The 22,038-nt window shown below is 42.0% G+C and overlaps 1 protein-coding gene across 1 annotated transcript in view; it reads right to left on the bottom strand.

The window, feature by feature from the left end:
- Nucleotides 1-22,038, bottom strand: part of FER1L6 (fer-1 like family member 6) — a 73,543-nt gene that overhangs the window by 11,682 nt on the left and 39,823 nt on the right. Inside the window, exons 23-36 of the mRNA XM_068397218.1 lie at nt 20,654-20,764; nt 18,328-18,489; nt 17,008-17,191; nt 16,623-16,807; nt 13,459-13,581; nt 13,288-13,327; nt 11,393-11,508; nt 10,117-10,248; nt 8,964-9,089; nt 7,798-7,925; nt 5,805-5,975; nt 4,478-4,638; nt 900-1,042; nt 235-323 (exon numbers count right to left, since the gene is read on the bottom strand). Coding sequence (XP_068253319.1) covers nt 235-323; nt 900-1,042; nt 4,478-4,638; nt 5,805-5,975; nt 7,798-7,925; nt 8,964-9,089; nt 10,117-10,248; nt 11,393-11,508; nt 13,288-13,327; nt 13,459-13,581; nt 16,623-16,807; nt 17,008-17,191; nt 18,328-18,489; nt 20,654-20,764 — 1,871 coding nt within the window. The remainder of the gene's footprint in view (nt 1-234; nt 324-899; nt 1,043-4,477; nt 4,639-5,804; nt 5,976-7,797; nt 7,926-8,963; nt 9,090-10,116; nt 10,249-11,392; nt 11,509-13,287; nt 13,328-13,458; nt 13,582-16,622; nt 16,808-17,007; nt 17,192-18,327; nt 18,490-20,653; nt 20,765-22,038) is intronic.

Below are 22,038 nucleotides of genomic sequence, written 5' to 3'. Positions count from 1 at the left end.
TGTGTGATAGCACTTGATGGAAAAATCACCAACAGTTCTTTGAGTTGTCTAATGGAGGAGACCAAACTAGATGCTGTCGTTTGACTTGAAGTCATGTGAGCCTAAGAAAACTTTTCTCAGGATCACAGAAGTTTGTTGTGACAGTTCTTTTGTTAGTTCTTTCTAGACACTTAAGAAAGACTCCATCTTTGCTGACTTATGCCACTGTGCTGGGAGGAAAGCATAGAGTATTACCCTTTGGGTTTTCTTGGTGAAATGTCCACTGGGGGTCCTGGCAGAGGCATATCTTTAGGAAACATGTCAACCCACATCTGTACACGACCCTTGAAAACAAAGAGATAAACATCTCTGTAACCCTATTTTAGAGAGACTTTAAAAGGCTTTAAATGTAGTTCTGATGTCCAAAACCACCACTTCCTCTATAAGTACCAACCAGCTCAGCATCCTGTAACTACCGATTTCATCTACAAACTTACTATACAGTGTATTTTTTTCACACACATATTCTATCAGTCTCTCAGGAATTTGGTGACGTTGGAATTGAGCTCAAACATTGTCAACTTCAAGGTAAAATCCATATATAAATAGTACGTGATGAACGGAAAAAAAGAACCAAAGTTTAAACACAAGAAAAGCTTGTGTTAACTTAATAAACTAAGGCATTTAAAAGAGTGAAAATATGCTGTCACACCTTGTGTGATTAACGTGTATTTAGGTAACTGGCTGTATACATACATGCGTGACAATTTCCAGGTTGATACTGTACAAAGTCTCATGTATGGTACAACACTTGGATGCTGTCTCTGTAAGTTTGCAAAAATACATAGAAATCGCAATAACTGGAGGAGAGAAAAACTGTTCTTGGGTCTACCATCACCACCACCTCTGAGCTGCTCTACCTGTTCCATGCCTGGCTTATCCTTATGGTAGAGAGGCCGAGTCTCAATGTGCTCTGGGACCAGTTTGTATCCAGCTCCAGGGATTTCTTCCCAAGCACGTAAAACCTTTAAGGAGAGATGTTCATACGATTCAACTGGCTCCTCTGTAGGAAAGAGTAAAACAAAAAGAACAAAGAGAGCTGAATTATAATGTTGAACCCCTTGGTAATACGTTCCATTAATTATTAATGATGGTCATTAAAAATTTGCTTGAGTTAAAAGGAAGGTTCTCTGTATCCCAACTAAGTAAATAAGAGTTTTGAAGTGCATGTAAGTATACACACTGGGGTAACTAGAAGATTAGCACTGAGGTAGCAGTTTATCCGTAAAACACAGAGAATCATTTCACTATTACAGCAGCAGTTTCTAACAGGAAGATGGAAGAAACCTGTGAACTACTCTTTTTACAGAAAATTGCAAATGTGAGGCTTTTTTACAGCTCATGAAAGACAAGGAGACTTGGTTTTTGATGGAGCTGACAGTAAATAGGCACTAATAGTTATACCTACACCTCATTTTGCCTTGTAACGGCAACAGCAAAGACCCTCCTGGAGAACTGAATCACACCTCAAGGGAAGAGGGTTGAAGTCCATGGGCAAGAACATGTCATGTCCTGACCAGCTCAGCTTGGCCACTGGAGGAAGGGTGACCCCAGAGAATAGCACCTCAAGGAAGCACCAGTGCTAATATTGAAAGTAAGATGGATATTGGAAAGCAGAGAAAGCCTTTTGAGCTCTTGAGCTTCTCTTTCGTCCTTTTTTGTGTGGGCTCCACAGAAAAGGAACCCAGACTTTTGAAGAGGGATATCTCCTGGATTAGGAGAGAAGTACCCAAGTGAGAAAAAAGTTAAGACTTCTTTGTGTCAGCAAACTGTTATCACTTTTCCTACAGGTGTTGTTATCTCTGAGCTGCTGGTAGGTGACAAAAGGTTTGTTTGGGATTTAAACAGTAGGTATTAAACCCTTCCTAATGGCTCAGAGAGTGAGGAAGGATGACCCTGTTGTTATGAGTCCTGGTTCCCTCTTGTGCACTGAAACGTGTTTGAGATGTGATGTATTCCATCTAATTTTAGCCAGTTGAAAACAAGGTCTTTAGCCTGAACTACTCAGCCAGGCAGCCTCAATAGCAGGGACCTAGGTTGTCCCATGAAAACCCATATCCTCTCTAAGACACCTTTCTAAAGATTGTTTTCACCCTCTGAAGATGCCTATTTCTTCCCATTGGCTACAGGTAGTCCTAGACTACCCAGGAGTAGCGGTCAGGCAGTTGGACTAGATGATTGTTGTAGGTCCCTTCCAACTGAGCTATTCTATTCTATTCTATTCTATTCTATTCTATTCTATTCTATTCTATTCTATTCTACTAGAGTAAAGTTAAATTATTCTTACCCTTGCAATTTAAAGCTTGATGCAAGGCCCACAAGTATGATTTTCTCTACCTGTAAAATGGAAATGGTACTGCTTCCCCTTTTCAGTACTTCTCTAGAGCTCAAATCTGTGGTCTTTGTTAGTTTTACAGATTCAAGTGATGACCAACACAGAAACCCAGAAGGAAATAAGCACCCAGATGTACTTGTCAGAACAGCAATCTGAATAAGAATTATGCAGAAGACTGTATGCTGTAAACTATTTCTTCATAGCATGTTAAAAAACTTGTGTACATAAGTATTTTGGACTTTGCCATCTGGTTCTGTATTTTCTTGCTTCTGGTTTCCATCATCTTGCCTGATGTTGGTTTGTCTGAAGCTCATTTTAGTGAACCAGAATTTTGACTGAGAGATCCTGTTGCTGGTAGTCACACTCAGTTGTCTGCTACTGAGGAAAACAAACAGCAATACTGGAGTCATAAATCAGGCCAAGAAACCAAAAATGGATCAACTCTTTTCCTTTCAGCAGTGCTACCTTAGCAGCCTTCCACTCTAGGTGTGAGCTATATTTTGTATTTGCCAAGGGGAATTTGCTCAAAGACGAATAAACACAGATAAGGGACTAGAGGTTTCCCTACACTGTCACAGTGTCCACTACTGTCTCCAAGACCAGCTCCTTTTGTTCCCCCTTGAAAGTCTCCATCATCACACCTCTTTTCCTTGCCCTAAGTATAAAACTGAATCATAGAATGGTTTGGGTTGGAAGGGACCTTCAAAGATAATCTCATCCATCTCCCCTAGCTGTGTCCCACTCCACCCCTATGTGATATGGACACTCAACTTCCTGGTAGCTTTGACCTTTTTTTAATCTGGGAGCTCTGAAAGCAAGTTTGTCCTGCCCTCTGGATTCATGGACCACAGAGACACCTGGATTCACACAGCACTGTGTTATTGCTTCAGAAGAGCAGTCAGAGTGATAACAATCAAGAGGAGGAAAAAAACAAGAGAGGAAATCCAAGTAGGTAAAGTAGGACTGGTAGGTAAGTGGCCTGGAACCTAACTGTGGTCAAACAGAGACTTGTCTGACCTTGAGTACTCACTTCACATCTGTATTTCCCTTCCTCCTTCTTCTCACTTCTTGGGTCTGTCTGCACTAGTGTTTTAATTTAGACAGGGAATGCATTTTTGAAAAGACTCTCCCTCTGTACTCGGCACTGGTGAGGCTGCACCTTGAATACTGTGTCCAGTTCTGGGCCCCGCACTTCAAGAAACACGTTGAGGTGCTGGAGCGAGTCCAGAGGAGGGCGACCAATCTGGTGAAGGGTCTGGAGGGTCTGACCTACGAGGAACGGCTGAGGGAGCTGAGGTTGTTTAGCCTGGAGAAGAGGAGGCTCCTAGGTGACCTTATTGCAGTCTACAACTACCTGAAGGGAGGTTGTAGTGAAGTGGGAGTTGGCCTCTTCTCCCGGGCAACTAGCGATAGGACAAGAGGACACAGCCTCAGGCTTCGCCAGGGGAGGTTCAAGGTTGGACATTAGGAAGAATTTCTTTTCAGAAAGGGTTATTAGACATTGGAATGGGCTGCCGAGGGAGGTGGTGGAGTCACCATCTCTGGATGTGTTTAAGAAAAGACTGGACATGGCACTTAGTGCCATGATCTAGTTGACAGGGTGGTGTCAGGGCAATGGTTGGACTCGATGATCCCAGAGGTCTCTTCCAACCTGATTGATTCTGTGATTCTGTGATTCTGTGACTTCCCATGCTTTGATTTGCTATGTGGAAGGACCTCAGAGCATGCAAGCTACACTCCTTTCAGATGAAACTAGGCCAGAAGATGTGTTCCAAGAGGATCCCCTGCACTCCAACCAATCCTGGGCATCCCATCCTTGGGACTAGGCAGAAGCTAGTCCAAATTATCCCCCAACACCTTCCATGGGGTTGTCAGGTCACCAGCAATAACTGTGTCTCTCTACAGATTCTCTGCAATTAAGCTACAGCAATAGCTAATATAGACACAGCCTTCATCACCACAGTTATATGAGTATTTCAAAGCAGAGACAGGTTCCAGTAGTCTGACTTTAGAGTGCATAGCATAACAGGGCCCCAGCTACAGCCTGGGCAGGCTCTTGGTACTGCTACAATGCAGCTGAAGAATGATGAATTACTTCATTACCGTTCTCATCTGCTGTGAAGACTGTCTGTCCCTTAAAGACTTTTGTTCCTACTTGTATCTCCCCTGGCCGCATGAAGGGTCCACTTATTCTGTAATCCTTGCACAGCTTAGTGAGGATCTCACTTGGCTTGGTTGCATCTCGCCACGCATTGTACCCTTCTCTGCAAGGAGGGAACAGAGAGTGAAGAGAAATGGGTGAGGTTTTCCTTCAGCAAAGTGCTCTGGCAAATCAGGACTTCCCATGCAGAGATTAGCGTCATGGTCAGTGACCCTGACATCTGCTCAGCCAAACTTTTGCTTTGAATTGTCCAGCACTACTTCTTACTTGAGACACTCCCTCTGTCTGCTCAGGTCCTGGGGCCAACCACTCTTTTCTCTTAAAACACAGAAGTTGAGGCAGCCTTACCCACAGCTTAACTGAGGCATTGGCACGCTCCTCAAGAGGAAAAGGGCCAGAGCTCTTTCCCCGTTCTACCTATAGGATTCAAGTCTACATGTTCTACCTCCATTTAAGGAGAAGTGTTCTGTGGCTTCCACATGCAGAGGAGAAGCTGAGATTTTCTGGAACCTGGAACAAGCACATGAAGAAATACCTCACACTGGAGCCTGAGCTGGCAAAGGGAGTCTTGGAGTTTGGTCTGTGCTCCTGGATTGCTTTTTTATGTTTTTCTCCCTTTGTTTATAGGTAAAATAGAGAAACAGTCATAGGAGAAGAACCCCAAGCCCACATCTCCCAGGTTAGTGCCCCATTCTAGGGCAATGGAGTTATTTTAGTTTGACTTTCTCTGCATTAATTAATCTTTGTGCACAACATCCTTGAGAGTGCAGCTGTTTGACAGGGACCAGGAGCTCCACACCACCACCCTGTAACTCACCTCTGTTACAGTGGCCCTGCCAGCAGCCCTGCTCTGCTCCCGCTCCCCCCAGTGCCACACCAGTCCCACTGGCCTTGCTGCAATCACTCCAGTTGCAGCTGAATAATGGAGAGCAGAGTAGAGCCCTATCATAACTTCTCTGACAGATTTTTTTCCATTTGCCTTGTACGGCTGCTCAAAGGCAGTTTATCAAGAAGGTGTGTTATACATAGGCTGTTTACTATCTAAAATACATGGTGAAAAAACAGTGTTGTTAATTTTAAAATATCCACTTCCTACTGAGGCTGGCAGCTACCCAAAGCCACTGCTAAGCTCTTTGGTGAATTTTAATTAAAATACCTCCTGTGACACTTTTGTGCTGGAGAATGCGTAATATTTAGCCACATCTGCAATTTCTCCTTCAAGTCAAGTCATTCACTGTGTGCTCTGTTGCTGTGTGAAGAGGCACTTACATTTCATATTGACTTTGTAACCCACAGGTAGCTCGATGCCTGCTGTAGAAACGATTTTCCAAATCAATTTTAGTCTCTCCAATAAGATCATCTGTTCCCACGAAGTCATGGTCATATATCAGGACTGTGAGCAAGGAATCCTTGGGGAATGTAGCTTGGATTTCAAATGATCTACAGCAAAAATTGAGACCTACATGGAGTCAAATCAGTTTTGAAGCCTAAAAGACTCAGTTAATTAATACTGTGCAAACAGTGTGTGGACACATTGTCTCTTCCAATAAGCGGTGGGGGTTTTTTGGTAGTGTTTTTTGTTTCAATGAAATATCTGAACATAATGGAAACACACAGTGCAAAAGTATTTTTTCTCCTGCTTTCCTATCACCCCCTGTACAGTTCTAAGATTGTTCCTACCTACAGTAGATAGAGCAATGGGTCAGCTGCAATGATTTATCCTGAATCCAATAGAGGTGGAAGTATGGAAATTACAAAGCTAACAAAGCTGTGTATAAGAGTTCTTACATGCATTTCCGAACCCCCAAAAGGGACACGTGTGTCTTTTCTGCTTTCTTCCAAAAGCTCCAGGTTAACTATTGAATGTAGGAATCTGGGGGCACCCAACAAAATGATCAGGCAAAAGCTTTAAACAAGTCTCAAAAAAGCAAGATCAGAACTCCCTTTTCACTCAGTGCATTTTTCAGGGGTAGGAATCATTGTCATTGAGATGTTTAGGGAAGTTGAAAATATAAAAGTGATTTTAAAATGGATTTGATAAATTAGTGGAAGACAGGACATCCTCATCAGCACAACACTGGCTCCAGATTTCTCCAAAGCACAGGAAAAACTAAGCTTTGAAGGACGAGTTTTGTCCTTTTTCTCAAAGTGGTCAAAGTCAATTTGGTAGCAAAAGCAGAGCAGTTTTTGGAGGAGAGGTTTGGGAATGGTCTGGGATTGCTAAAGGTTGGTGGTGCCATGCTGATCAGGGCTTCTAGGGTGACGAGACGTGGTTACTATGACTGATGCTACTGCTGCAAAGGAGTTGCTGGTCCACTCACCCCAGTGTTGCCACTGGCAGCAGCAGCAAGGACTATCCAAATGAACAGCCCATTCCTAATACTGTCAAAAACAAACACAGTGGTGATTTCCCATTCCATCTATATGCATCTATAATGGCTGTGCTTTATGGTTTATCATAACTATGCTTCAGTTGCAACCTCTACTAAGGAAGAGCTTAAATCACAGAAACTGAGATGGCATGCTATGGAGGGACCACTCTGCTCTTGTCTTTTCTCCTTACACTTTTTTCGTTAAGTCTCTGCTTTTGCGGACAGGACCCTGGCCTAGGGGGCTTTCAGTCCAATGTAGTATAATTTGTCTGTCTTAATGTTCTTACAGAATAACTCCATCCCAATCCAAAACATTTTCAACTTTCTTAAAACAGGGAAAATTACTGGCCAAAAATCTCAGCTATTAGCATTAAAAATATGAATAAGTATAAAGCATTGATAATACAAAGCTGGCGTTTACTGACAGCTTGCCCCTGGCTCCCCCATTCAGAAGACTGTGTGGGTTCAAAAACTAGTTTTTTTTGTCTTAGTCCTAAAATTATGAGATTTGGCACTCTATTCAACCTGAAATAGCAACAAAGATTGTGAAATCACACTTTACTGTGCTGATATTAATTTCACTTTAAACTTAACAATTGCATAAATTCACACAGACAAGATCATTTGTTGTCTCATTTCCTCTCATGCACTGTTTTGCAAAACCTCTCACAGATAGCACTCCGTGATGTGTTTTGACTGGTATGAAAATGAAATAATTTATAATCATACAGGATGACACCAATTCTCAACATTTTAACCAGTAGAATTACAAAATGTACAAACAGGCAGAAATCAGCATATAAGAAACACTTAGTAATAGTGACAGCAATAGTGGTGGCAAATGATAAAGCAGAAATCACCCCTGAATAAGAAAATAAGCCATGACTGACCTTCCAAATACTGGGTTTAGCTGCTTGGGGATGTAGTTTTCCCTGTCTTTAATTTCTGTGTTGCCCAGCCTCAGCACAATGTAGGGATCTGACTTGCCATCCGGATCAGCTGGGCTGAGGTTAAACGCCTGTTAGGAAGAAAGACTGTGTTCTCAAGAAGCTTACTTAAATGCATCTTGGTCACGACACAGGACCGTGGGTTTCCTGCCTGGTCCTGGGTATTCTGGAAGTGCAGGGGCTTTGCTTGCCTCATGTAATATACAATTTGGCATTTAGCTTTGCAGGTTACTGGGAAAAGATGATCTGGAGGAGAAGAGAGTTTGCAAAGTTGGAGCAGGTGTAAGTGCTGTCCCACCATTAAGATGGAAAAAGAGATGAGCAGGAGAGGTAATGCTGAGGAAGAATCTGGCTGCACAAGTGCAGGTAGGATTCAGGAAAGGTTTCCCAAAAATATGGGTCCAGATCCTTGAACAGTTCAAAGCAACTCTTCAGACTGTATTTACGAGATGGCTTGGAAGTCTTTACATTCAGGAAATGAAGCAACCTGTTCCTATTCTTCTCTTCTGTTTTGTTTGCCATTGTCTCTTTGCATGCCATTCTTTCCCTCTTAGATCACCTGAGGGATCACTCAGATCACTCTCTCTGAAATGTCAGCTCCTTTTACCCCTTTTACTTCTCACATTGTGCTCTCTCATCATCTTGTCCTCTATATTTCTACCTCTTTCTCCGCCCTGTAACTTATTCACAACATCTACCACTTTGATTACATGCAATTCACAGACCTCAAAAATACGCTCCCATTTCCCCCTTACTGAGGTTTTGTTTAAATGTGTGTCATTTTGAAACAACTCTACTGATTAAAACTGGCTGCATTTGCATAATGTGGCTTGAACAGGTTGTCCATACTGTGCTAGTTATGTCTCTAGCCCTTTCAGTTTGAACAAGTGATTCTCCAGTCTTGCGATTTATCATGAAGAATATGTAACATTGTCTACTCTGACCATCCATTTCAACAACATGAAACATTGTCTGAAATATGACCAAAAAAAATTCTACCACGTGGATGAGGATTTTCAGAAGCTTCACTGCAAAGACACTGGAGGTAAACTGAGTTGAAAAGAAACATCCAAGTTATTTCAAGGTTAAAAGAACATCTGTCTACTTACTGCCACAATATAAACCCTGATGAGGACTTTGACGGAGTGGTTTGGTGGTATCCCTTGCAGGATGCGGGGCTGCCCTCCGTCCAGCAAGCTGCCATCCTCAGGACTTGGGTATATGCAGAAGGAGCCCTGGTAATACACTGTCTTTTATCTCCCTCGAAAACCGATCAAGTGCAATACAAAAACAACCCTTTGAGTGCAAACAAAACATCATTCATGCAGCCTGCGCTGCAGCACATACATATACACAACACATTTTGTGCTACCATTCAAAGGGAACACAGGCTTCAGTGCACTAAATATCATCTTTTAAAATGTCTTTGCTCTATAACATGGTACTATCATCACACCTAGATCATTGCAAGAAGAACTTGCATGCTCTTAGGTCTCGGTTTTATTATTTAAAGGACTAACACCTGCAGGTGTTCTAAACCTAGTTTTCTTAGTATTAATATTCTAAAAATAAAATTTTGCCCTTAACTGTATATTTGCAAATTGATAATTCCACTGGGTTAGTTTCACGACAGTGTGACTGGAATCCAACTGTATTTTTGCAGCTGCCATACAACTCACATAAATCAATATTGACTCACGCTGCTGAGTAGCTCACACCGCCTGAAAGCAACCAGCAAGCCATTTGAACAGAAATTTGCATTGCAATCTAATTGAGGTATCAACGAGTTTAATCAGTTCCTCTAAACTACAAAGTGCTTGAAATCCTACTAACATTATTCATGCTTTGAACTACATTATCAGATTCCATAATGGTGCCCTGGATCAGGCTGTGCAATTGTTCCCAACTGGAGTAGCTGTAAGGGTCTCCATTTAAATTACTGAAAATTACATATAAGGTGCAGTAATAAAGTTGCATTAGCGGAATCTGGACTGCATAATATATCTCTTCTTCTCCTTCTGTGATTTAAAACTTTTTTGTAACATCTTGTTTCAAAACAACAGTGAACACCTAGTGCTGGATGCTGCTTTCATCTATCAGATAATGGGAAAGGAAAATATGACTCTAGATCCAATAAGAGAGTTAGTTCTATTTACAACAGACTGTCAATGTCTTTTTTCTTTCATCCTTGGTATACCTGAAACATGCATGAAAACATAAAGTCTCTAAATTATTACCCATTTAATCAACACTAAAGCTCACCTTAAATTTTCCTATTATTCTGTCTTCAGAGTCAGCATGAACTTCGTCGTTAGATTTTCCTCTTAAGAGCTGGAAAGTTTTCACCCAGTCCTCAAAGTTATTAAATTCACTCTCCAAGTCTCCTTCATAAATCTTTGAAAATAGGAGAATGCTTATTTTTTGTGGTGCAGTGAATATATTTATAGCAACTTTTTTATTACAGGATGACTAGAAATCCATTTTGACTCAAAATACAGATTTTAATAAAACCAGAGTTTTGCAAAAGTCCTTGAGGAAAAAAAGTTAATTCCCCACTGAAAACAGGAGCAGTTTTGTCCTTAACCAAAGTCCTTCCCAACTACTGGAATAGCACGTAGCATGTTAATGCAGCACGTAGAAGTGGCTCTAGAAGGGCTAGAATGGACATTTGTAAGCACTGGTGTGGATGAAAACCAGCATGGATGTGCTGCTCTTTCTTTGCTTCTGTTTCCTCTCTGCAATGTGCCTTTGATGTACTGACCCATTCTGTTATGTTAATGTGTCATAACATGAGAGCAAAGCAGAAAATAATAAAGTGCTGTGGGGACAGAGCTTTAGAACAGGAAAAAGACCAAATCATTTTTAAAAGGACGGGGTTTTTTTCCAACACTCTCATCCTGTAATTTATGAAGTGTTATTCAGTGTGAAATATAAGGGCCTAGACTAGTGCCATCTCTTAAAAAATGGAAACAGTAGTTTCAAATTCCCCTTCATTCAGCTGCAATCTAATCCAAGCAGTCCTAATCTTTTCAAACCTTCTCATCTCTCCAGTCATTTTGCATGACCCATACAGTTTTCTTTAAATTCTTTCTATCATAACCCAACCAAATCTAATGCAAGCTGAACATTACCTCCCCACCAGGGAGGATGCACTAGCGATTGCAGCGATGCTTTCCATACCCTTTTTTAAGTCATTCTTAATAGGCTGTAATATTTCCAACATGAAATCTGGAACTTCCAAATTCAGTGTTTTACAGGAGAACAACAAAACTGAATTTTCACTTAAGTCTCTCTGGGTGTGTCTATTGAAGGTAAATTGAAGGTCTAAGGCCAAGCAGGCCACATCCACCCTATGAGACCCTGGTTTCCTCTGGGCCCCATGTGCTGACGTGCATTATCACTATTATTTTGTGTGTTTTATTAATTTTAAAGTGTCTGAAATAAATGTAAGGAGGGTTTGCTAAACTCAGTTGCTGATGCCAAGCTTTGGGGAGACAGTGGATAACAGCCTTACCTCTCAGCCTTACTTCTCTCTTACCTGCAGTGTTGCTAAGTTTGGAGTTTCTTTCTGTTTCCTTTTCAATGTCTTATCCTTCTTCTTTTTGTCTGGTTCCTCTTCTATGATCAATGCAATGTGGTCAGAAATCTGCTTATCTGCAGAGATTTCGTGACATCATGTAGGTTTTAGTGAGCAAAGCACATCAAATGGTCCAGATAAGGATGCAAAATGCATTTTAAAGAGTCCCCCTTGCTCCTTCTCCATTCATTCTCCTACTGCCAAGCATAGGGTCCTCTCTTTTCCCACCACTCCTCCCAAGAAGAGAGGTGGCATTTTATCATGTCTGTGGCTGAGTCTTCATGATGAACTTGGTGGACCAAGTGTGATGATGTCCTATATCACTCCTTCCCTGCCTGCCATCTCCCAGAACACCCTTGTCCTTGTTCTCTCACTCCTCCTATATGCAAACTAACAGATCTTAACAGCTTTCACAATAAATGTAAAGGTTATTTAAAACTTGAAGCCACTATTTAGGCTGACTAGTACTTCAGATATGAGATAATACAATTTTCTCTGCTCAAAGGTATCACAAAATAGAGTGTATCTATCTCACCTTGTGAAAGCCCAGAAGTATGAGAAATGGGAGGAGGTATCTGACCAGCCTCCAAACACTGAGGACTTCACAACAAAAAGAGCATGAGCCCTCAAAAATGGTACTGAGATCATTCAGTTCTTTGGCTGAAATCTGGGTTTTGAGCTCACTTTAATTTTTTTGAGTAGTTCATGTGTGTTTGATATCACTAAATATTTAGAAATATATACATGTATATATTATATCAGTGCTGTCCTGTATGTATAATGCTTATAATCATAGGTGAAAATATGTAACAAAAACTATCAATCAGAAGAGAATTTACAAGATCTGAAGTCATCAGTCAAAAACAATATGCCACAACTGCCTGAATAGCATGTGGGTGGATGTCACAATGTCAAGTAAATTTCTAATTGTAAGTGAACATCACACCTTTGTACAACATTTTCTATCTAAATATTTCCTCCATGTGGGCAAGTGAGTTTCACCTAGAAAATGATCTCTGCCTCATCTCTCAGCAGCCCTGATGATTGCTGAAACACTGTCAGCTGCTATATCCAGAATGATACCATCTAACGTTTAGGTCGTGTCTTCCATCCAGAGCAATCTCAACACCTCCTTTAAAATAGAAATCACCTCAGTCACTGGTGAAGTGCAGTCAGCTCTGTCATGGGAAGATGCTATAGTTTAATTCTGAATAGCAGCTCTGTGTAAACAGCAAATATTTGTTTTCTTTCCTAGTCTGCTCAAGCAGACACATTTGTTCCAAAAGAAAAACCACCCCACTTTTCTAGAGCTCTGTTTGATTGTGGGAGGACCTGTCAAGCTACGGAGTATACATATATGGAGACATATATACAAACACACAGAGAGAGCCTATTTCTGACCAATGCTTTTAGGTTCTTGTGCAAAAAGTTTTCCACTAGAACCTGAGCCAGACACAAAGCTTTTCAGCTATGGAAGTAACACGCATGACTACAGAGTCTCCTAGCAGAAGCTGTTCCTACATCATTGATCCAGAATTGGATTCAAAATTGAGAGAAGCTTCTTTTTCTGAATGTGTTACAAATGCAACCTAAGACTAGGATAATCTCCACCTTCTATCATTTAGGACTTTGACTTTACAAATCTTTGTGCATGAGATTTGAATGACAGGAAACTCATGTTAATCCAACACTGCCTGTGAAATGTTAACCTACCCACCATCTGATCAGCTATAGAGGAAAGAACCCAGTATATCAGCAGTACACCGTTATTAGATATTAACTGTTGATGGTACAATAGTAGAGAAGCAAAGTATTAGTTGTACAAAATAATAGAAAAATGCAAATAATTTACTTACTGTCTTCAGGTTTTCCCTCACTGGAAAAAATTCCTTTTGCCTTTCAAAAGAAAAAGACAATGGATAAACTCCTCATTATGAATGTAATACCGAAAATTAATCATTCAGCAGTAAATCTACTTTTACAACATTGCTCATCCATGGGAGTTTTGGGCATGCTGGGTGACTTACCTTTTGCATTTTGAGCACAGAAGCATAGTATTTTGACCACCAGTCAATAACATTTTCAGCTGATTCATCTGCAATTGTTCTTTTTCTCCTCTTTGTTGACCGTCGTATAGATTTCTTCATATCCTACCAAAGCATGGGAAAAACAATGTTGAAGTCTAGAACTCCTTAAAACTAATCACCTGACTCATGACATCAAGCACAGATGTACATGAAGAAAATTTCAACCTCCAAGAGCTAAATAAAATGCAATATGAAATATTTGTCTGTTTTGTATTCCAAGACACTTCATCAGGATTGTCATATTATTAAAGCTATCTCTGTATTACCTACTGATGATGTCAAAACTTTGAACATCTGATACATTACCACAGGCAGTTCTACACAGAGAAATAGCCAATGATGTTTTAAGGTATGTGAACATTCAGATACAAGTTGGTTTCTCCCACTTAAGTCTGCAAATACTTTAAGAACTCCCGTTATTATTTCATTGCCTTTGGAAGAAGAAAGAGTCCCAACAGTTGCTACAGTTCATCTGTTCTCTTCTTACAAAAAGCTAAAATCTGACCCTGAAGATCATCTGCTCATGTGGCAAATCTTACTAACTTCATTCTTGCCTAATGATTGCTCCTTGTTAAATAGTGTTTCATCCTACACCCTTACAGAGAGTTGTCAGCTTGGCTGGGGAGGCCAGAAGAGAGACAGATAATTGGGAATGATAGATAAGTGGGAATGATAATTAATATAACATAGATTGTTAAATTCGGCATTCCCTTTAGGACTCTTTTCTTATTATACTTTGCTGCCATACATTAAAGTTGTTCTGTACCAGATGAAAGATCCAGACTAGTGTGTACATCTAGGGAACAAGCAATCTGGACATCCATAAATCCATGGGCCCTGATGGAATACACCTGCAGGCGCTGAGGGAGCTGGCAGAAGTCATTGCTAGGCCACTCTCCATCATCTTTGCTAGTCGTGGGGAACAGGAGCGGTGCCTGAGGACTGGAGGAAAGCGAATGTCACTCCAGTCTTCAAAAAGGGCAAGAAGGAGGACCCGGGTAACTATAGACCGGTCAGCCTCACCTCCATCCCTGGAAAGATAATGGAACAACTTGTCCTTGGTGCTGTCTCTAGGCAGATCGAGGATAGGGGGATCATTAGGGGCACTCAGCATGGCTTCACCAAGGGGAAGTCATGCTCAACCAACCTGATAGCTTTTTATGAGGACATAACCCAGTGGATAGATGGATATGGTCTATCTTGATTTCAGTAAAGTGTTTGACACAGTCTCCCACAGCATCCTCGCAGCTAAACTGAGGAAGTGTGGTCTGGATGATCGGGTAGTGAGGTGGATTGTGAACTGGCTGAAGGAAAGAAGCCAGAGAGTGGTGGTCAATGGGACTGAGTCTAGTTGGAGGCCTGTATCTAGTGGAGTCCCTCAAGGGTTGTTACTGGGACCAGTACTATTCAATATATTCATTAATGACTTGGATGAGGAACTAGAGTGCACTGTCAGCCAGTTCGCTGATGACACCAAACTGGGAGGAGTGGCTGACACACCAGAAGCCTGTGCTGCCATTCAGAGAGACCTAGACAGGCTGGAGAGTTGGGCGGGGAGAAATTTAATGAAATATAACAAGGGCAAGTGTAGAGTCCTGCATCTGGGCAAGAACAACCCCATGTACCAGTACAAGTTGGGGGCAGACCTGTTGGAGAGCAGCGTAGGGGAAAGGGACCTGGGGGTCCTAGTGGACAGCAGGATGACCATGAGCCAGCAATGGGCCCTTGTGGCCAAGAAGGCCAATGGCATCCTGGGGTGTATTAGAAGGGGTGTGGTTAGCAGGTCAAGAGAGGTTCTCCTCCCCCTCTACTCTGCCCTGGTGAGGCCGCATCTGGAATATTGTGTCCAGTTCTGGGCCCCTCAGTTCAAGAAGGACAGGGAACTGCTAGAGAGAGTCCAGCGCAGAGCCACAAAGATGATTAAGGGAGTGGAACATCTCCCTTATGAGGAGAGGCTGAGGGAGCTGGGTCTCTTTAGCTTGGAGAAGAGGAGACTGAGGGGTGACCTCATTAATGTTTATAAATATGTAAAGGGCAAGTGTCAAGAGGATGGAGCCAGGCTCTTCTCAGTGACATCCATTGACAGAACAAGGGGCAATGGGTGCAAGCTGGAACACAGGAGGTTCCACATAAATATGAGGAAAAACTTCTTTACAGTGAGGGTAACTGAACACTGGAACAGGCTGCCCAGAGAGGTTGTGGAGTCTCCTTCTCTGGAGACATTCAAAACCTGCCTGGATGCGTTCCTGTGTGACATGATCTAGGTAATCCTTCTCCGGCAGGGGGATTGGACTAGATGATCTTTCGAGGTCCCTTCCAATCCCTAACATTCTGTGATTCTGTGAAGACATCCCTGCAGTTTCTTTGACCTCCTGTTTATGAAGGATGCTGGAAACATCTGACCACTGAAACATCAAAGGTTAAAGCAGCATGCTTTATGCATGCAGAAACAGCTTCTGAAATGAAACTCAGTCCTGCGTTCTCTGCTTTTATTGCTGTTAATAAGAGTAATTGTGATGGGAGAAACTACAGAGAAAGGAGGAGCATGTGCATCTGAACAAAAAATGTGTACAATCTAGAATGTATACTGTACTGTAAACACCATGTTGACCAGAATTCCCTTATTTTCCTGTACTTTCCTATCTTCTTCTGCCCACAGACTGACACCAGTTTTATACTTTGACCGTAAGATCTTTTGGAAATAGACTTTCTGCTCCAAGTTTGTACATCATTTAACACATCCCTGCCTAAATGCCATGGACAGTGAAACAGTAAGTCACAGTAAGAGTTTTGCAATTAAGTAGATCATTCAAGGCCAGGAAAAGCAAAAATCCTACTACTCCAGTACTACTTGCCCATAAAATAACCATCTAGCAGAAAAGGAAAGAAAGGAAGTATCTATTAATGGAAGTAATGAAATTATGTAGGGTCAAAGCCACGTTGCTAACTAGTTCTCTCAAGGGCCAGCATGATAGCCTGGGTGTTAACATCAGTACCCAGAATCTCAAATCCTGACATAAGTAAGAGATCACCATTTTATAATGAAGGGCTAAAGTCTGCAAGACTGCAACAGAAAGTTAGCTGGCAGCTTCAGCTATACCCACCTTCTGTTTTCTGTCTTTCTCTGGTTCAGAGGCGGAGTGGTCTTGTTCAGGGCTAGGAAGTGTTGCGAGAGATGGGTCTGGCTCTACCACTGTACATTTACCCTGCTCCACCTCGGCGTAGATGTGATCAGCTAAAAATGGTTCTTCTTGGGATAACTCAGCAGGCTGGGATGACTCAGGTGAAGCTGAAACTGAAACTTTGCAAGTTAGGTTAGATTTTGCCAGAAATGCTATCATCGCATTTGGTGATCATCAAATGATCATATCTTTAAGTGTTTGACCCTACCCTCAACACAATAAAGCATATCTTCTAAGTATGTGTCTAGTGTTAAGCCTCAGAGTAGGTCTTTTGTCTTTTTATTTGGGGTCAGGATTGGACATTTACCTTTCTCAATTTCTACAATGTCTAATCTGTTTGGTGTAGCTTGAGGACCCAACTGGGTCTTACACAGGAATTGCTTAAGGCAATTGATGGTGTGAGTTCCAACAAGAGTACTCCTCCCAAACGCTCTCCAGTCAACCACGCAGATGCTTAGTGGTGGATGCAAGCGTTCATTTTCAGGCAGCTCCTGGTGGAGGAGGACAGACAGCAGCATGAGAATTGCTAGAGAATATAGAACATGTATAGAACATTTGTCGTGCACAGCAATGAGGCTTTTACACTTTCCTCACTTCTCCTCCTCAGCTATTAACATACTCAAAATACATACAGCATAGGAAATATAGTTCTATCCATGGTTTTCTACAAAGTCTGGAGAAAGTCTTGTCCTTAAGAATACAGAATGGAGCTTACGGACTGTGCTACTGAGTTGAGTCCCATGCTATCATATACAAGCATCTCTTGTTAGAATAAATGGGGAGAATCAGGAATGTTCAGAAGGAATGAATGCTGTGTTGGAAGTCATGAGTTATAATGTCACTGCTGCTTTGATGAAGGCTATTAACCCTATCTGCCTCAGTTTGCCCAACCATGAGATGTGGACATTGGGTGGTTACATGCCTTATAGGATGAATTACAAAAGGACATGTGAAGTACAGTGGAAGATAAAAATACTGTCGCAACCATACTTCAGTATCCAGGCTAGTGTTTTGATATCCTTTTGTCTTACAAATAAACAACTTCTCTCTTGACGTTAGCAACTAGAGCAAATCAAACAGATTATTTTTTTCTGATGCTGACCTTTGCCCACTGAAAGTATCAGCTCTTATAACCCAGCCAACAGGCGATAATTAAATTTCCAGTCCATAACAGCAAATGTTACAATATGAAAATGTCCAGAGCTCATGAGCCAGAAATGATCAATCCCCTTAAAAGCCCAGTAACACGTGAAAGAAAACTAAAAGAACTGAAAGAAAATAAAGGAAACTGAGCACTACCCTGCAAAATGGGAAAGGAAGAGGAAAAAGTACTAAAAATATCCCTATTATCTGCTAACAAGTTCCAACCTATCAATAAAAATCTGATTGCAAAATATTTCCTTGTCTTGGGACATAACATGAGGAATATAATCTTCTTTTATCATACAGTTGTAGCAGAAGTCTTTTAGAGCATCTTCAAATCAGTAGCTTTTGCATAAGAACTGATGTCCCTTAATATTTAATCAAGACACGGAGGAAATTATTTGACAAGAAAGGAAGGAAATTAGTAATTAACACCTTGCCTAACCAAAGAACGGACAGGCAAGGAGCAGCATGCTGTACACACCACTTCAAACCAGTCTGCAAGGCCACTGAAATTGGGATTTTTCTTATAGCTCTGGATGACAGAGGATTTCACTCCTTTCCCCGCACATTCGATGAGAACCTGGGGGCGATCTACAGAAAGGAGCTGGACTTTCTTCAGCTCTCGAACACCCCAGAACAGCACCTGTGGTGGGGAGAGAGAGAAACATCGGTAGCCTGCAGAGACCCCTCAGTCTGGGAGAAGCCACTGCTGGGATCCTATCACCTCGTATCCCTTTGGGAACATAGGAAAAAAACCGAACTTAAATCTGATATCCAATAACCATCAGGATTGGAAGTTAAAACAAGTAATAACATCCAAATGTTATCAAGAAGTTATTACCAACAGCAAGACATAATAATCACGTTTGCAAAAGTTGTCTTTTCAGCAAGGGAAGGGGACTATCCATCTGAAGAGCAGGGTCTTGGTTTGTTTAAAGTGTCAGAGCTGTTGAAGGAGCAAACAAATCCCATACGAGCAGAGGTGATTAACAGAGGTTTGCCAGCTGAGCTAGCACTAGGGTCTGCAATGGATGGCAGAGGTCTCCAAGCAGCTTTCTTTCAAAGGACCATGCTCCTGGTCTGGAGGATGAGGAGGAGACAGGGTCTGTAAAGTAGGGGTCTGCAGGAAAAATGTGACTTCATACAGCACATGTTGCGGGGCCCTGAAAGAGAGGGCTGGGGCAGCGCATGATGGTTATGTTACCATTGGTGAAATAAATCATGATTCTCCTGAAATGAGAAACCTGAAATGAAGATTTGAACTGAAAGAGAGCGTGGGGGGCTTTGTGGACAACTTGAAGGTGGCAGGACTGGGGATTTGAGTGAGTCAGGGAGTGGGAAGGGGCACTGGAAAAGAGTGAGGGTCAGTGAGATCCTGCTCTGTTGATGGAGATTCCCAGTTAAAAATCAGGGCACACTTCCATTGTTACAACGGCTCCACAGCCATTTCCACCAGCGTGGGGTATTAGTTTACAGTATCTTGACAAAAACTGTTGTCTTTTCTTCTTCCTGTGTTACTTCCTTGCTGGATACCCTCCAGAGAGGGTGTATTTGGGAAATACATATATTTCACTTTATGTACATGCACTTCAACTGTAGACTGTTCTCATAGAAATTTAACTGTGTGGATCTGGATACAATTTCCCTGATTTTAAGGTGCCTGAGTTACCAGACTGAGGAGCAGAGTTGTCCTGGTTTCCCTCCAGAGACAGAGATGCACTTCCAAAGTGTAATTTAATCTGTTAAAGATCTGGATCACTCTCGGAGGGTGGCTGCTCAGTGAGGATGCTTCTAAGCTGGGTGCCTTAGAGCTGGTTGGGATGAATGTCACAGCAGTGTTAAATAGAAAATGTACAAGCAGCACAAAGTAATCCTATTGCAGAGGTAGTGGGAAGGTCTTCATAGCACAATATTTAGAGGAACACCTAAGTTTAAGGACTTACGTTGTCCCTTTAGCATCAGCAGAGCAGTTCATGGGCTTATTTACCTTGCAAGGTTGGGTGTAAAAAAACCTGCTAAAAAAAACCTCTTTCCTATGTACAGAGAACAAGAGTTTAACTAAATGATACAGCAGAGCCAACAACTGTTCTCTCCTTTTCAGCAGCTCAATTGCTTGAAGGCAAAGCTGAAACTGCTTCTGGGCTCCCGAATGAGTATTTCTTGGGAAGGGCCACCAGGTTACGCAAGCAGGGTCTGACTTGGCACAGAAAAATGGGCAAATAAGCAGCTGGTGTGAAGGTTGCAGGATGAGTGACAGGGAGTAGTGAGGCTGGGCAGCATCCAGGCATTACACTAACATGAAAAGCTGCCACATTTCCCTGCTTTCTCACATAAGGGGATTTTTGGCCCAACTGGTGCCAAGAGAGGAGGGGAGAGAAGGTGCAAACATTTGTACACAGGCAGGTGACATCATTTGGCTGAAGTTTGGGACCCAGAAAAAGCCTGGGAGGTGATTGATATAGAACTTCACCTCCAGCGAGGTCAGCTGCAAGGGGAAGCTCTCCATCTTCTGCAGACACTTCCCTGGGTTGCACAGAGCACAGGTCCATCAGCCACACTCTGCCACAGGAGCAGTCCAGGACTGAGATGTAGCTTTTGCTGGCCTTAGGTAGAAGCACTGCCTCATACGCCCAGGCTCAGAGAATCAATTTGATCTGAGCTTTCCACATTTATTTGGGGATTCATGTGCTATTTTTACATGATTCCTGTTGCTCAGGATTTTAAAATCATCATCCCTTACTGTTACAGTTCAGTAAGAGAATAAAAGGAGCTGAGATCTGGAAATGGAAACATTCTAAATAACTCACCTCCACTCTGTACTTGCTTAAAACAGGTCGGATGTTGGCTGGGACTGGGTAAATCTGGCCAACATCTGGTGGATCCAGTGGGGGAAGTCTGTCTGGATCTGTTTCGGGAATCTGAAAAATTAAGCAGTCATAACTCAGGTTGTTTTTTTGAATAATAAAACCAGTATCAGAAGTATCTGCGAATGGTACATAGAACACATCAATTTAATGCAGTTTTGCAAGACACATTGCAGAGCAGACAGGTTGTGCTGTGGGAGGAATGTGACCTGGATTGCCATCTGTCTTGCTGTGATGTTAAAACACTTGGCAGGAGGAGTATTCAATAGATCAGGTTTATGCATCTTTCTGAAAAAAGTCTCCTTTGTCCTAGCAGGACATAGTCTGCCCTAAAGACATGTATGTACTGAAGCATAGTAATTCTATTTATTAAAAATGGAAAGCATGGTAATTCTATTTAACGAAAATACTGTGTAAAACTGCTTAGAATATTTTCACAGGAAAACTCTAGATCTGATTTTAGTTAAAAAAGGCTGGTGAACAGAGAGTACACATCAGTTAAACCGCACATTTGCCAGACAGACATAACGCTCTTCACCAGCTATGGAATAGTGGTCCTGCATTATTTCATGCTGTCAGCATTTGAGAACTTGCAAATTGCATCATCTCCAGTGTTAGGGCTGGGTCTTCTCTGTGCAACAACTAAAGTCTTGCGGCAGTCAGCACTTATGTTCTCTGCGTGTGATTGCACATAAGCCTGACCCATGTTCAGGAGCTCATTTGGGCATACATGACTGCCCTGTGCCAGGGGATGGGAGGAGAGCATGCTCCACTGTGGCTCTGAGACTTGACCATTTCTTTGCCTCTTAGAATCATAGAATCGTTTAGTTTGGAAAAGACCTTTAAGATCATTGAGTCTTGCCATGCTCCAAGCATGGAGCCTGTTTGGTTTATCTTCTGTGGGAAAGCTCCCTGGCTTCATTTCCCAATCCCTTCCTAATTTTCAACAGTGTATTTATGGCCTTCTCAGTCCATGCAGGGCAGATATGAAGCCTGGCCTGATTTAGCAAATTTCTACATAGAACAGTTGAAGCCAGCACCTGGTGATCAGTCCTTCCAGAAGCTCAGTCTGTGACAGCAGAGAACAGTAGGAACACAGATTTCACAGGTGAGCTAACAACCTACAGACAGAGCTCTTCTTGGCTTTCATATGAAGTACAGTACCAAAAGCGTACCCTACATACGGCTTCTGGGAAAAAGAAACACAACTTCTGGAGTGCTCCACCATCCCCAAGCTAACTTGTCTCTGTTGAAAGGTGAAGCAGCTGAGATACAGCTCTCAAAGGACATGTAAAGTTGAAGTTTTCTGCTTCTTTTAACTAGGCCAT

Source organism: Nyctibius grandis, chromosome 3 (genome assembly GCF_013368605.1).
Source record: "Nyctibius grandis isolate bNycGra1 chromosome 3, bNycGra1.pri, whole genome shotgun sequence".
Taxonomy (NCBI): domain Eukaryota; kingdom Metazoa; phylum Chordata; class Aves; order Nyctibiiformes; family Nyctibiidae; genus Nyctibius; species Nyctibius grandis.
The sequence above is the reverse complement of the archived record's forward strand: the minus strand, read 5'-3'. Positions and strand labels throughout refer to the sequence as shown.